The sequence below is a fragment of the Hemibagrus wyckioides genome, linkage group LG02 (assembly GCF_019097595.1).
Source record: "Hemibagrus wyckioides isolate EC202008001 linkage group LG02, SWU_Hwy_1.0, whole genome shotgun sequence".
In the NCBI taxonomy this organism is placed as follows: Eukaryota; Metazoa; Chordata; class Actinopteri; order Siluriformes; family Bagridae; genus Hemibagrus; species Hemibagrus wyckioides.
The window spans coordinates 496,337-508,560 of NC_080711.1; the positions used below are offsets into that span (position 1 = coordinate 496,337).

The 12,224-nt window shown below is 45.1% G+C and overlaps 1 protein-coding gene across 3 annotated transcripts in view; it reads left to right on the forward strand.

Annotated features, from left to right (window-relative positions):
- The window catches only part of prr12b (proline rich 12b), a 29,277-nt gene that overhangs the window by 7,590 nt on the left and 9,463 nt on the right, over positions 1 to 12,224 (forward strand). For 2 of the 3 annotated variants that reach the window (XM_058408988.1, XM_058408997.1), the window contains exons 2-10: positions 526 to 683; positions 922 to 1,083; positions 1,213 to 5,798; positions 5,887 to 6,090; positions 6,880 to 6,954; positions 8,536 to 9,301; positions 9,989 to 10,521; positions 11,230 to 11,346; positions 11,478 to 11,611. In XM_058408988.1, coding sequence (XP_058264971.1) covers positions 526 to 683; positions 922 to 1,083; positions 1,213 to 5,798; positions 5,887 to 6,090; positions 6,880 to 6,954; positions 8,536 to 9,301; positions 9,989 to 10,521; positions 11,230 to 11,346; positions 11,478 to 11,611 — 6,735 coding nt within the window. The remainder of the gene's footprint in view (positions 1 to 525; positions 684 to 921; positions 1,084 to 1,212; positions 5,799 to 5,886; positions 6,091 to 6,879; positions 6,955 to 8,535; positions 9,302 to 9,988; positions 10,522 to 11,229; positions 11,347 to 11,477; positions 11,612 to 12,224) is intronic. The other variant, XM_058408996.1, reaches the window with a different exon arrangement.

A 12,224-nucleotide genomic window follows, 5' to 3' on the forward strand; every position in this document is an offset into this window, starting at 1 on the left:
GTTCTGGAATTGTATGGAACATTTGATTATTGATATGTGGGGGAACGAAATCCAGGGGCAAGTATTTAATGGTGCACTGGAGATGTTGAAAACAGGGCTAAGGTTTTGACATTCTTAGCCTGAAGGATTGAGTGTGTACGAGGATAATGAGCATGTGCATTGTTGTAGTGGAGACTGGATAGAGTTAGGTCCTGAGGCTGTTTGGTAGAGGGAAGGATATGGAAGTGGATAGGCTGATTAAACAGTTAATCTGTGTGTGTGTGTGGCTCTACTGAGAGGGTATAATGTATAGCTAGATCGGCCGATATCCTTTACCGGGATTTATGAAGCATACGGCTCAGAAGATCTGTACTCTGTATCATGTCACTGGTTGAGGTATTAACACATAACAGTATTCACAGTTACACGAGGTAGATCTTAAGGAATAATCGTATGCAAACAGTGAGAAGTTCTTTTGTTTGAATTCCCCTCTCTGCTAATCTCACTCTGCTTTTCTTCTGTTTCTTATTTCACCCGTGTTGTCAGTCTGATGTATGGGAGCTCCAGATCCTCCCATCCGGATTCCGAATTACTCCATCGTCAAGCTTATGCCACACCACACCCCCTGCAAGGCTATGCTACTAATCACCACCCAGGCAGCTCTGGACAGGCCGGGGCATGGGGGGCGGCAGGGCGGAGCTTAGGTGAGGTCAATGGAATCTTCTACATTTAAAAAAAAAATATTTTGTAAATATATGTTCAGCTATTTAAAATGTGTTGGTATGTTCATGTTGAAACAAGCTGATTGCTGTTTTATTTCCTTTATTTTTTTGATGGTTTGATGGTTTTCAATTTTAGCTGCTATTGATATTTCACTCTGATTGACAGGGTTTCATGCTTTTAGCAAGTCGGTATATAAATCTATATGGCTTCTTTTAATAGGTCTTTCGGGTTTGTTTGATGCTGGGTTACACCATGCTAGCCCCTCAGGGCCTGACGCATCAGTCATGAACCTGATCTCTGCTTTGGAATCCCGAGGTCCACAGCCTCCCCCATCTGCCTCCTCTCTCCTTTCTCAATTCCGTACCCCATCATGGCAGACTGGTAAGCATCCAACAATTTTTAATTTTTCTGTTATACAGAAAATGTATATGGAATGGAATGCAAACGAATATTTATACAGATATCATTGTAACCTGGTTGATTTGGTTTTATCTGTCTCCCTATTTGTAGCAATGCATACCCCTGCCCCAGCTGAGCTTTTCATCTCCAGTGCTTTGCCTGGATCTGGTTCATTCCCATCTTCCTCGGCCCTGTCAGCATACCAGCACCCTGCCTCCTTCTCTGGCCGTTCATTTTCTGGTGTGACACCTTCACTGTCTCTCCAGGATACGCCTACATTCAGCCCTACCTCAAATGGCCTGCTATCACCCCATGATCCTTTGCTACACATCAAAACACCGTCCCAATCCAGCCTGGGCTTTGACCGTCTTCTCTCCTCACAAAGTGCAGCAGCATACAGAGGAGCACAGGAGCCTTCAAGTGGTTCTCAGCCTCAAGCATCTACATCATCCTCTGCCCGCCACTTACCTCCCCCTCAATTTAACTTGCTCTCCTCCCAACTTCAAGAGCAGTCCTCCCATCTGTACAATGCTTCTGTATTCTCTTCAACACCTGCACCCTCACAACCACCTATCCCACAGGAAAGAGCAATTCCACGGCAAGACAGTGTGATTAAGCACTTCCAGAGACCTTCCCCTGCACCGTCCCAGATACCCTCGTCCACATCACATCCCCTGCAACATTATCTTAGCTGTGGAGCATCAGGCTATCAGCAAATCTCGCACCATCGGCATGGTGGAATGAACTGTAGCCCCCTTGGTGACCAAAGCCCATCGTCTGACCCCAAGCCCTCACCTCGATCAGACCAAGTGTACCGCCCCATTGTACAGCCTGCATATAGCACTTCCTCAACATCCTCATCAGCTGTGTCTGGTGGTGGTATTGGGAAATCAGGAAAGAGCTCTAGTTCAAGCAGTGGCTACTCGTCCTCTAGCTCTTCCTCATCTAGAACTCCTCACACACCTCCTTCAGCTTCCTCTACTACTTCATCCTCCTCCACTTCTTCTAACCCGACTGCTTCATCTAGCGCCTCCTCTGCTCCTTCGAGGCAACAACCTCCTCCCCAATCTGCACCACAACCCCCTCCGCCACCTCCTCCACCACTCCCTGTTTCCTCCTCTTCAACGCAACAGCCTCCTCCTAAACCCTGCCTTTCCACGTACGGCTCTCCTGTGGCTCCTGTTAAACCCACCTCTTGCCTCTCTGGCCAAACCCCACCACAACAACACTCACAATCATATTCACCAAGTCAACCTCCACCATCCCACCTCTCCCAGCCTTATGGGGGGTTCAGTTCTCCACAGGCACAGGAAATTAGCTCTGGTCCTGGTGGATCAGGAAAAGGGTTTGGGGGTCTTGGAGCGACAGGACGTTCATTTTCAGGGGATGGGGTATATGGATCTGAATCAGGATATGGTTCTTTACCACCCTCACTTGGAGGAGCAGGAAGTCCTTCAATGGGCTACGATGGTACGGGACATTCACCTGCCCTAATTGGATCTGGAGGTGGTACAGGTTCGACAAGTAGTGGAACTGGCTCAACAGGTGGTAATTCGACAGCTAATAGCAGTAACAGTGTTGCAGGTGGAGGGGCTGGAGGATCATACCACCTTCCTGATTCCAGTCGTTCACCTTCAATTAACTCCGCAATCATTAGACCTGGACTGCACTCCCCTGCACCCACTCATCCTGCACAGTCTCCAGGAGGAACTGGGAGTAATAAGTACCTATCCTCAGTTCTTTCTCCTAATTTTTTAGCTTCTCCACAGGGTTACTCAGACACACGGGCAGCACCACAACAGGCACAGCCTTATCATTCTGCACCACACAAGAGCAAGTCAGAGACTGATATGCTTGGCATTGAACGATCCCAAGAGGAGGATGAAGATGATGATGATTTTTTAATACAGCACCTTTTGCACTCCCAAAGCCCAGCCCCTCATTCATCTCAGCACCACTCTCAGCAACAGCCATCACAGGTAAATTCCCAGCAGCCATCAGCACAGCCACAATCTATGTCACAGAGTAGGGAAGAAACAAAGGGAATGTCTGCCTATGAACTGAACAAGGCATCTGAGGAACGCTACCAACTACAAAGTGTCATTCGCACCAATAATGCCAATAATAATAGTGGACCAGGAACAGTAAACACTGCTGGACAAGGAACTGGTCCAGGAACTAGCCAAGAAAGTCAACTGGAAATATCTCTAAAGAAGCAGCAAACAAAAATAGATAGGACAGTATCAGGTGCTGGGGCAAGTGGAGGACGAGGGGGAATCGATTCAATCCCTCACTCTCACCAGCATGCTCCGCACACTCACCAACATGACTCCCTTGGCTCAGTGGTCCATTATGGAAGAGGGGACTCCTATGGCCACCAGACACACCAACATCACTCTTCACATTCTTCACACACACAGCACTCACAGCATCCACAGCACTCTCATCCCCATTCCTTGTCTCACGCTCATGTAGAGGTCAAGAAAGCTACTGATTCATCAGAGCTCCCTTACATACGAAAACCTCCAGATTTGCAGCAGCAAAGGTCCCAAACTTCTCTTTCCCACATGGATTCACCACCTGACCAGACTCAGCAATCTCAGCAAACTCATCTTCTACAGTCTGTCCTTTCTCATTCCACACATAGCAAGATGGACACTCAACAGGTCCCCCAACCAACACCACACCCTATGAGTCAGCAGGCCTTAATGGGACCAAGTGGGGGCCTTGGAACTGGAAGTGGTGGGAGTGTGGAAACCCAGTCACAGGCCTCTCAGCTTCAACTCCAACTCCAATCCCAGTCTATGGAGTCCCACTATGGATGTGAGGCACAGAGAAACCAAAGCCAGTCAAGTCAGAATTCAGTCTCACAACTCGAAATGCTTGAACGATCACTCTCTAGAACAAACAGTCGTGATGGCGCAGGACCCACTGAGAGAATTGTTGGTGGAGATGGAGGTGCTAATGACCATCAAAGACCACAGCAACAGCTTCAACAGCAGCATAGAATGCCTCCACATCACCAGACCCACCATCCCCAACAAACACCTTCTGAACTCCATGATTTCCTGAATGAGTCAAATTTGAACATGTCAGCCCCTTCACATCTGCATCATATGGCTTCTCACCATGGACACCCTCATTCCCACCACCAACCACAGCCCCACCGACATCACCAGCACTCCCACCAGCACTCTCGCCACATGCCAACCAACACTGGACCAATTCAACCCCAGGCCCAGCCCAGGGAACCAGAACCTCAAATTTCCCAGCCACAGCTAGATCAACTTAAAGATAACCAGTTTGACACTGAAAGTTCTGTGGTGAAAACTACACAGAATCAGGGACAGAATCAACAGCAGCAGCAGCAGAGGTTTATGCCACTGACCTCCATTTGTTTTCCTGACTCACTTCTCCAAGATGAGGATCGATCATTTTTTCCAGCAATGGAGGACATGTTTTGTTCTGAGGACTACAAACCAAGCTGTGCTGGTGTAGGAGGTACAGGACAGGGAGATCAGGATATTGTGTCTGAAGCACGGGTAAATGTTCAAGATGGAATAGAGTCAGTTAAGGCAGGTGGAGGGGCAGGTGGATATGATATGATGGGCCACCATGGTGACCAGGGTTATGGGCAGTACTGTCACAGTCTTTCTGAATCTGACAGTGGAACCATGCATCTAGATTTGGACTCATTGAAAACTCATGAACTCCCATCTACTGTGAATACAGAGCAACTGGGCCTGATTCAGTCTCAGGCACCAGGCATGGGAATGGGTGTAACAGGGTCTAATGTAGATGGAACAGGAACCAAAATTATGGGAAATTCTGGCGTAGGCAGTGTATCTGGTACAGGTGGGCTGATCTCGCCCATCTTCTGTTCCTCTAGACCTAAAAAACTGCTGAAGACCAGCTCCTTCCACCTTCTTAAACAGCGGAGGGACCCCAATGCCCAGCCACAGTCAAAGAAAACCTATGCCCAAGAATATGAATTTGAAGATGATGAAGATAAAGCTGATGTTCCTGCTGACATCCGACTGAACAGTAGGCGGCTCCCGGATTTGCTTCCTGATCTGGTGTCTAGCTGCAGAAAGTCCAGTGGTGGTTCAGGGGTTGGTGGGCTAAGTCCCCTAATGGGTGACTTGGACTTCTGCAACCCCTCAGGGTACTCATCACTTGGACCTCCTCCACAGCTCCTTCCCCATGATGGGCCAAAGAAGAGAGGTCGAAAGCCCACCAAGCCAAAAAGAGAAGGCCCTCCTAGGCCTAGGGGAAGACCTCGCATTCGTCCACTTCCAGAACCTCCTTATTGCAGGGGGCTGATGGGGCATGGTGCTGGGGAGAGCCGAAGGGGTCGTGGACGTGGAAGGGGGCGTGGCAGGAAAGATGATCTGATGTTGGAGATGCATAGAGACATTAACAAAGGACAAAATTACCAACAGCCTCACCAACAAGCACCCCATCTCCATCACCAACAACAACTACAGCAGCAACATATACAACAGCAGCACTTACCGCAACATCATCTGCACCATCATTCACAGCCACAGCAGCACCTTCACCCACAGCAGCAACACATGCACCAACAGCAGCACCTACATACACAACACCATCAGCACTTACATCAACAGCAAACACAAATCCAACAACAACATCAGCCTCAACAGCAGTACCAGGAGCCCATCAAACCTATTAAGGTGAGTGAAACAAAATGCTTTGTGTTAAGATTTAACATATCAGATTATTTAATCATAATATACCGTAAACCTGTTTCCCCACTTCTAGATAAAGCTTCCTCTTCCCTCCATGCCTTCATCTGAATCCCTCCTGAGGACAGACTCCTTATCGAGCACAGACCCAGTTCTGTCTGATGGCTCAGTGGGATCTGCACCATCTCTTGGTCTGAGTCCTGGACCCACGTCTGCACTGGACATGAACAGAACCGATCTGAACTGTGGTCAGGATAAGATGAAACAGAAGGACGAAGAGGTAAAAAATGGAAAGAAAATCGTTACGAAATATCAGAAGGAAAAATATACTCGCAGTAATTAATATTTATTACTGCTTTACAAAGTAAATGATCGGTTTTCAAATTGTAAACTTTCAAGTAAAATTTCAGTAAATTATAATCTTAACATGATGAACCCTGTGGAAAATATAAACGAGATCTATCGCATTATTTGTTGTCAAAATGGGGTGGAGATATTAAACTGTATCATACTATATTGTATGCCATATATCAGATGTTTGTTAGCACTAAATTAGTGTCATGAACCCTTATCTGCATAAGTCATTTACCATTTTGTGCAAGAAGGGTTTCATAACATAGCATAAATTAATTTCTTTTATTACTGCAGTGCTAAAAATTATTCACAGAAATGATTTGTCTTCTCTTGCTCGCTTGACTATTTCAAGATGCATTATTCCTCTTTTTTTTTGGTAAAAAAATAAATAAATAAATAAAAAATATTATATGCATGCAGAACATTATAGTTTTCTTAAACGTATTTTTGAAAAAATATATTTTCATGCTCTGTGTGTATGCACATGGAGAATTTGTGTTTTCTGATCTTTTCTAAAGGTCCAAAATGCTGAAACTTTAATCATAGGATCCCTCGCTCCATGCCTTTGTGTACAATTGTACTTGTGAAATTGCTCTTGTTGCCTCAGCAACAGGTAACCTCAGAAGAGAAGGAAGGAAGAAAAAACAGGGGGTGTAATGTGGATATCTTTAGTTATTGCATATGTAATGTGGAGATATCTGTGGATTTTCCCCAGATGTCATGGGAGAGAGACATGGATGAACAGTTGACACCAGAGGCATGGGCCACAATGCAAAAACTGTCCAGCTCAGTAAGGCGCATCTTTATTTTTTAAACATTTGTTAATAAAAAATTCATGATGCACATGAAATAATGCTGTAAGAAAGAATCACAATAATTTATGAATATATGCCGGACAGGACTACTCTAAAAAAGATTTTACAGGCAAGACGACCCAGTGTGTTTATCTGAGAGGGAATGCATTGTCCTCGGTGTGCTGGTGCATTTAGTTCCACTAGAGGGCGCAGTACAGTCTGAGTGTGAGATGATTGACAGCCTGCCATGATCTATCTGTCCTTAAAAAAATGCAATAAAAGAAGGGGAGAGAGCTGGCTGTTGCCAGGGTAGCTGTTGCCATGGTTACTCATTCATAGTAACCGCCATCCAGCCCCCCTGCTGTACTACCTCCCGTTAGACACACCTAACATACAGCATCATGCAAAAGTATTCAGACTCCACCAATTTTGTGAGATTTCTGAATTACACACATTTTTGTCGCCTCTATGAAATGAACCATTTAATGCCCTATTGTTGTTTTTTTAAGTAGAAATTATTCTTAGGAAAATAACATTTCTAAAACATTTCCTTGCATAGTACTGTATGCACAGGTATTCTTATATTACTGAATGCCTTAAGCAGGACACGGTTGCCTTTGAATCAGCCATTATAGATAAAAAATCAAATGAAACCGTTAATTATTCTGACATTTACCCTGCAAGATAGCTGTGAAAATCATGACTAAAGATTTCATGTAGGGTCTGTTTTGGGCGCTGGTGGACATTGCTGATCCACCAACCAGGGAGTGGAAACTGCTCAAACCTCACTGCAGAGAGAACCTCACCAGTCTCATTCTGTGTAAGAAGGGAAGATTGGTGAAAGAGTGAGAGAGCAGGCAGAGGAAAAGTGCAGCACTCAACGATAAGCTAGAACTAGATGACAGTGTGGCACAAAAGAAGCCAGTAATCACGTCAAAAACATGCTGTAATTGGGCAAAAATCACTCTGCACTGTTGCATAAGATTCTGCGGTCAGTCAGTGAAGATCTAGCCTGTATCTTTAATCAGAAATCAAAGCTATATATATGCAGTTAATCCTGCACACACTAAAACATTGTACAAATAATATAAAGTATGAAAGCAGTTGCTAGGTGCTAGTTGGTGGAGGTTCTGATTTGCATCTGACTGTAATGGACTTTCTGATCTAAAATTCAATTAAAAATTTCTCAGTGGTGCAACTATCCAACATTTCCTCTGTTCTTAAGAGATAAGAAGTTTGAAGCCTTCTGCGGCTGCTAGAGCAGAAGAGCTCGATTGGTTCTTTCCTCTGGTGCTACATGAATCTGTCGAGTCTCTTAGATCTGGTAAATGGAGTAGTTTAGTTACTCCACTCCTCAACTAGTGGCAGTATGAAAAGATCTTGTCTTGGAGGAATGATTAGTTAGATGTATCTCTTTTCAGATCAGTGGATTTTATTAGCATGTGGAGCTATGACTGTGACTAAACTGTGAGAAATTCTTCCTGTTTTCTCAGTATGTATCATTTCATGAATCCATGTATCTTTTTCACTGAATCAGTTCTTCCTTTGCTTCCTCCCTTGATTCCTTTCTTTCTCAGACTGAGGACAAGCCATCAGAGCTGAAATCTGGCTTCATCACCTCCTTTCTGGACTTTCTAAAAACTGAGAAGAAGCCTCCGTCCGGACCGCTCCACTTGGACGGATCCAGCCCAGTAGATGAGCCCTCTGTGAAGGGAGGGATTCGTCCTTTATCACCACCTCCACCTCCGCCCCCACCTCCAACTCCTCCACCTTTCGGAGAGACAGAGGGAGAAGGAGGTCTCGCGTTGAGCAATTGCCCTTCACCGTGCAAACGCCTAGACGAGGAACTCAAGAGAAACCTGGAGACACTGCCATCCTTCTCCTCCGACGAAGAAGATTCTGTGAGCAAGAACCAGGACCTCCAGAAGAGCATCTCCTCAGCCATCTCCGCCCTTTATGACACACCCCACAGCCTGGCTGCCCTTCCGCCCCCTCCCACACCATCTCCACCTGCTTCACAGGCTCCACCCCTAAATACACCTCCACCACCTGCTGATTCAGAGACTTTCCCAGAGCTCGAGACTCGCATGATGGCCCATGAGCTTCATACACACACTGAGATGAACATGCAGGAGAGAGCACGTACTCCAGAGGAGGAAGATGAACCCATAGAGGACGAGGGACCGGAGGAGCTAGAGGAGGAGAGACTGCAGAAAGTAGACGATGATGAAGATGGAGGCGAAGAAGAGAATATAGTTCAGAGTGGAGGAGAGGACATGGAGAAAGAGGATGATGCTGAAGAGACAGAGGAGTTCTGTGTCACTGATGCTTCTAACGTTGATGGTAAGTGCAGATGTTTTGGATTTGTGCTCTTTATGTGTGCAGCAGTTTGTGGGTTCAAGTCTGGAGTTCAAAGACTGAGCCTGGATGATCAGCCCCACATCAGCTGAAGTGTCTGGTAACAATAAATTAAATTATATTTGAGTTAAAAATATAAAGCAGCATAAGTGGAAAATAATCAGCATCTGTTTCAGTTCACACAGTAATTATATGTTTAGAATTAAACTTTCTGCAAACTTACAGCTTTACCTCAGACTGTTACAAAGCACCGAGACTGGAGACTCCTTCTATACATGTTCAACAAAAATGGAATTATCACAACAATTAGGTTGAAAAATAATTTTTTTTGTATAGCTTCCTCTTCTCCCCACACCTTCAAATAAAAAAAATGTAAATATTTAAAATAGAATTTGGTGAAATTTTGTGGAGTGTCTGTTCTATAAGGAAAAATCCCTCTAAATGAGCTGTTGCTATAGAAACGATAACATCTACTGTCAGAGTCGCTCGGTTATGGAGAATTAATCCATGCCTTCTGGTTTGAGAATTCCACAGCCTTGTGGTTATAATATGTTATAAGAAGTTTATAAGCAGTGTTATTATATCCAGAAACCTTTTATCTTGTTGTTGTTTGCATGTCTGGACTCGCATTAACCTTCTGCTGTATCTGTAACTCTTCTTTCCTTTAACCAGATTCTTCATCCGTTCCTCCTCTTGCTCCTGCACCACCGTCTCCTCCATCTCTTTCTCCCTCTCCTCCCACCTCTTCCTCTCCATCACCTCTTCCTCCTCCTCTTCTCTCTATTCCCTCTCCTCTTCCTGCACCAGAGGAGGACAGCCCACAGCCACAACCACAACAACCACCACCACCTCAGCCTCAGCCTTATCAAGCTCCACTGCTCCATCAGTCTCTCCCTCCGAGCCCTTCTCCTCCAGCTCTCCCCTCCCCATCTCCTCCTCCTCCAACACTCCCTCCATCTGCCACTCCTCCACCATCCTCCTCCCCTCCCCTGCCCATGGAGTTACCCCACCCGTCACCTCCCTCGCCCCCAACCCCCGAGGATGCCCCCGTTCCTCAGATCACCTCCCTCCACCTGGCTAAGAAGCAGGACAACGCGGCCATCGCTGGAGAGAGCGAGGAGGAGGACAGCGAGAGTGGCGGTGAGGGCATTTTCAGAGAGAGGGATGAGTTTGTGGTTCGCACGGAGGACATCGGTACACTCAAGGTAAACATGCATCAACATCTGTTAACATCTGTTACTGTCAACATCCATTACTGCTGGGGATTTAAATTAGCCAGCATGTGACATTGTGTGCTTTTAATGGGCTGTACTTGACCTCCTCCTCTCTTTCCTGACTTCCCTCTGTCTCTCTCTCTCTCTCTCTCTCTCTCTCTCTACTTCTGCCTCTTTTTCTGCATTTTTTTCTCTCTCTTGGATTTTTATTCAACACGCTTGCAATTCTTACTCTCTTTATTCCTCTCTCTGCACTTTTTCTTTTATTTTCTAACCGTACTCTATCTCTCCATCTCATTTTCTGGCTCTTATTTTATTTCTCTGTATCTTTTCCCTTCTTTATCCTTTCCCTCTTTCTTCCTCTCACCTCACTATCTCTTTTCTCTCCTCTAACCTCTCCTCTATCTTTCTCTCTCTCTCACCTTTTCTTCTTCTATTCCACATTCTCTTGTTCTTTCTCCCTTCATTCTTCCATCTCTGCTCCTGTCCTTCTTCTATCTCTCCTCTTATCCCTTCATTTTACCCTCACTCATCTCCTTTTCACGACATTTCTTTCGTCCACTATCTCCCTGTTTTACTTCTCTTTATTTTCCTCTCTTCCTCTTTGACTCTGCCTCTGCCTTCTATCTGGTGGAGAAAAAGAAAGAGATTTTTTCTCTCCCCCTCACCGGTTCATCACTCACTCCTCTCGTCCTTTAGCTGGCTCTGCAGACAGGACGCGAGCCTCCTCCGATTTGGAGAGTGCAGAAAGCTCTGCTGCAGAAATTTGCACCTGAGATTAAGGATGGTCAGCGGCAGTTCTGTGCCACCAGCAACGTGAGTCTTTAATGATCTCCTCCATCATTCTGAGATCTTCCCATCTTCTGCTTGCTCCTCTGTTTCTGCCTTCTGCCAGCTCTGAGCTGAGTAATAAAATATATTCTTCTCCTCCTCTCCCTCACCTGCAGTATCTGGGCTACTTCGGAGACGCCAAGATGAGATACCAGCGCCTGTACGTCAAGTTCCTGGAGAACGTGAACAAAAAGGATTATGTGAGAGTGTGTTCTCGGAAACCTTGGCACAGAACCGGCGTTGCTCTCAGGTACAGGATTCTCAACCCAAAGACAGAACCTTCAGAAAGGAATTGCACAGATCCTCACAGCATCCTGTCAGATTACCTCAGCTAGCTAGTGTTAGCATTCAAAATACTAAACATTTATGAAAAATCCTCTTAGAAAACTCTCATTTTACCTTAGGTTAGCCAGCTAGCTAATGTTAAAATTAAAAAAGGCTAAACATTTATGAATACAACAAAATGATGCAGTCGTTAGGAGTAAAGACTGAATATTTAGGAATAGAACCCAAAATCTTGTCAGGTTCTGTCATGTTAGCTTCCTGGCTAATGAAAATTCCTCTAAGGTTACCTCATGTTAGCCAGATAGCTAGTATTAGCGATAAAAATCCTGAATCCTGTTTACGAATATAACCTAAAATCCTTTCAGGAATGATGTCAGTTTAAATATGAACATTTATCATTATAACTCACAAATCCTGTCTGGTTACTGCATGTTAGCCAGCTAGCTAGTGTTAGCAAAGAAAATTCACATGCACATTTATGAACATGTATGTGTATTCAAAATATTTCTCAACAAATCCTGTATCAAAACAAAACAGAAGAGCCATGTCATGACTTGTCATTATTGTCACGTTAGCCT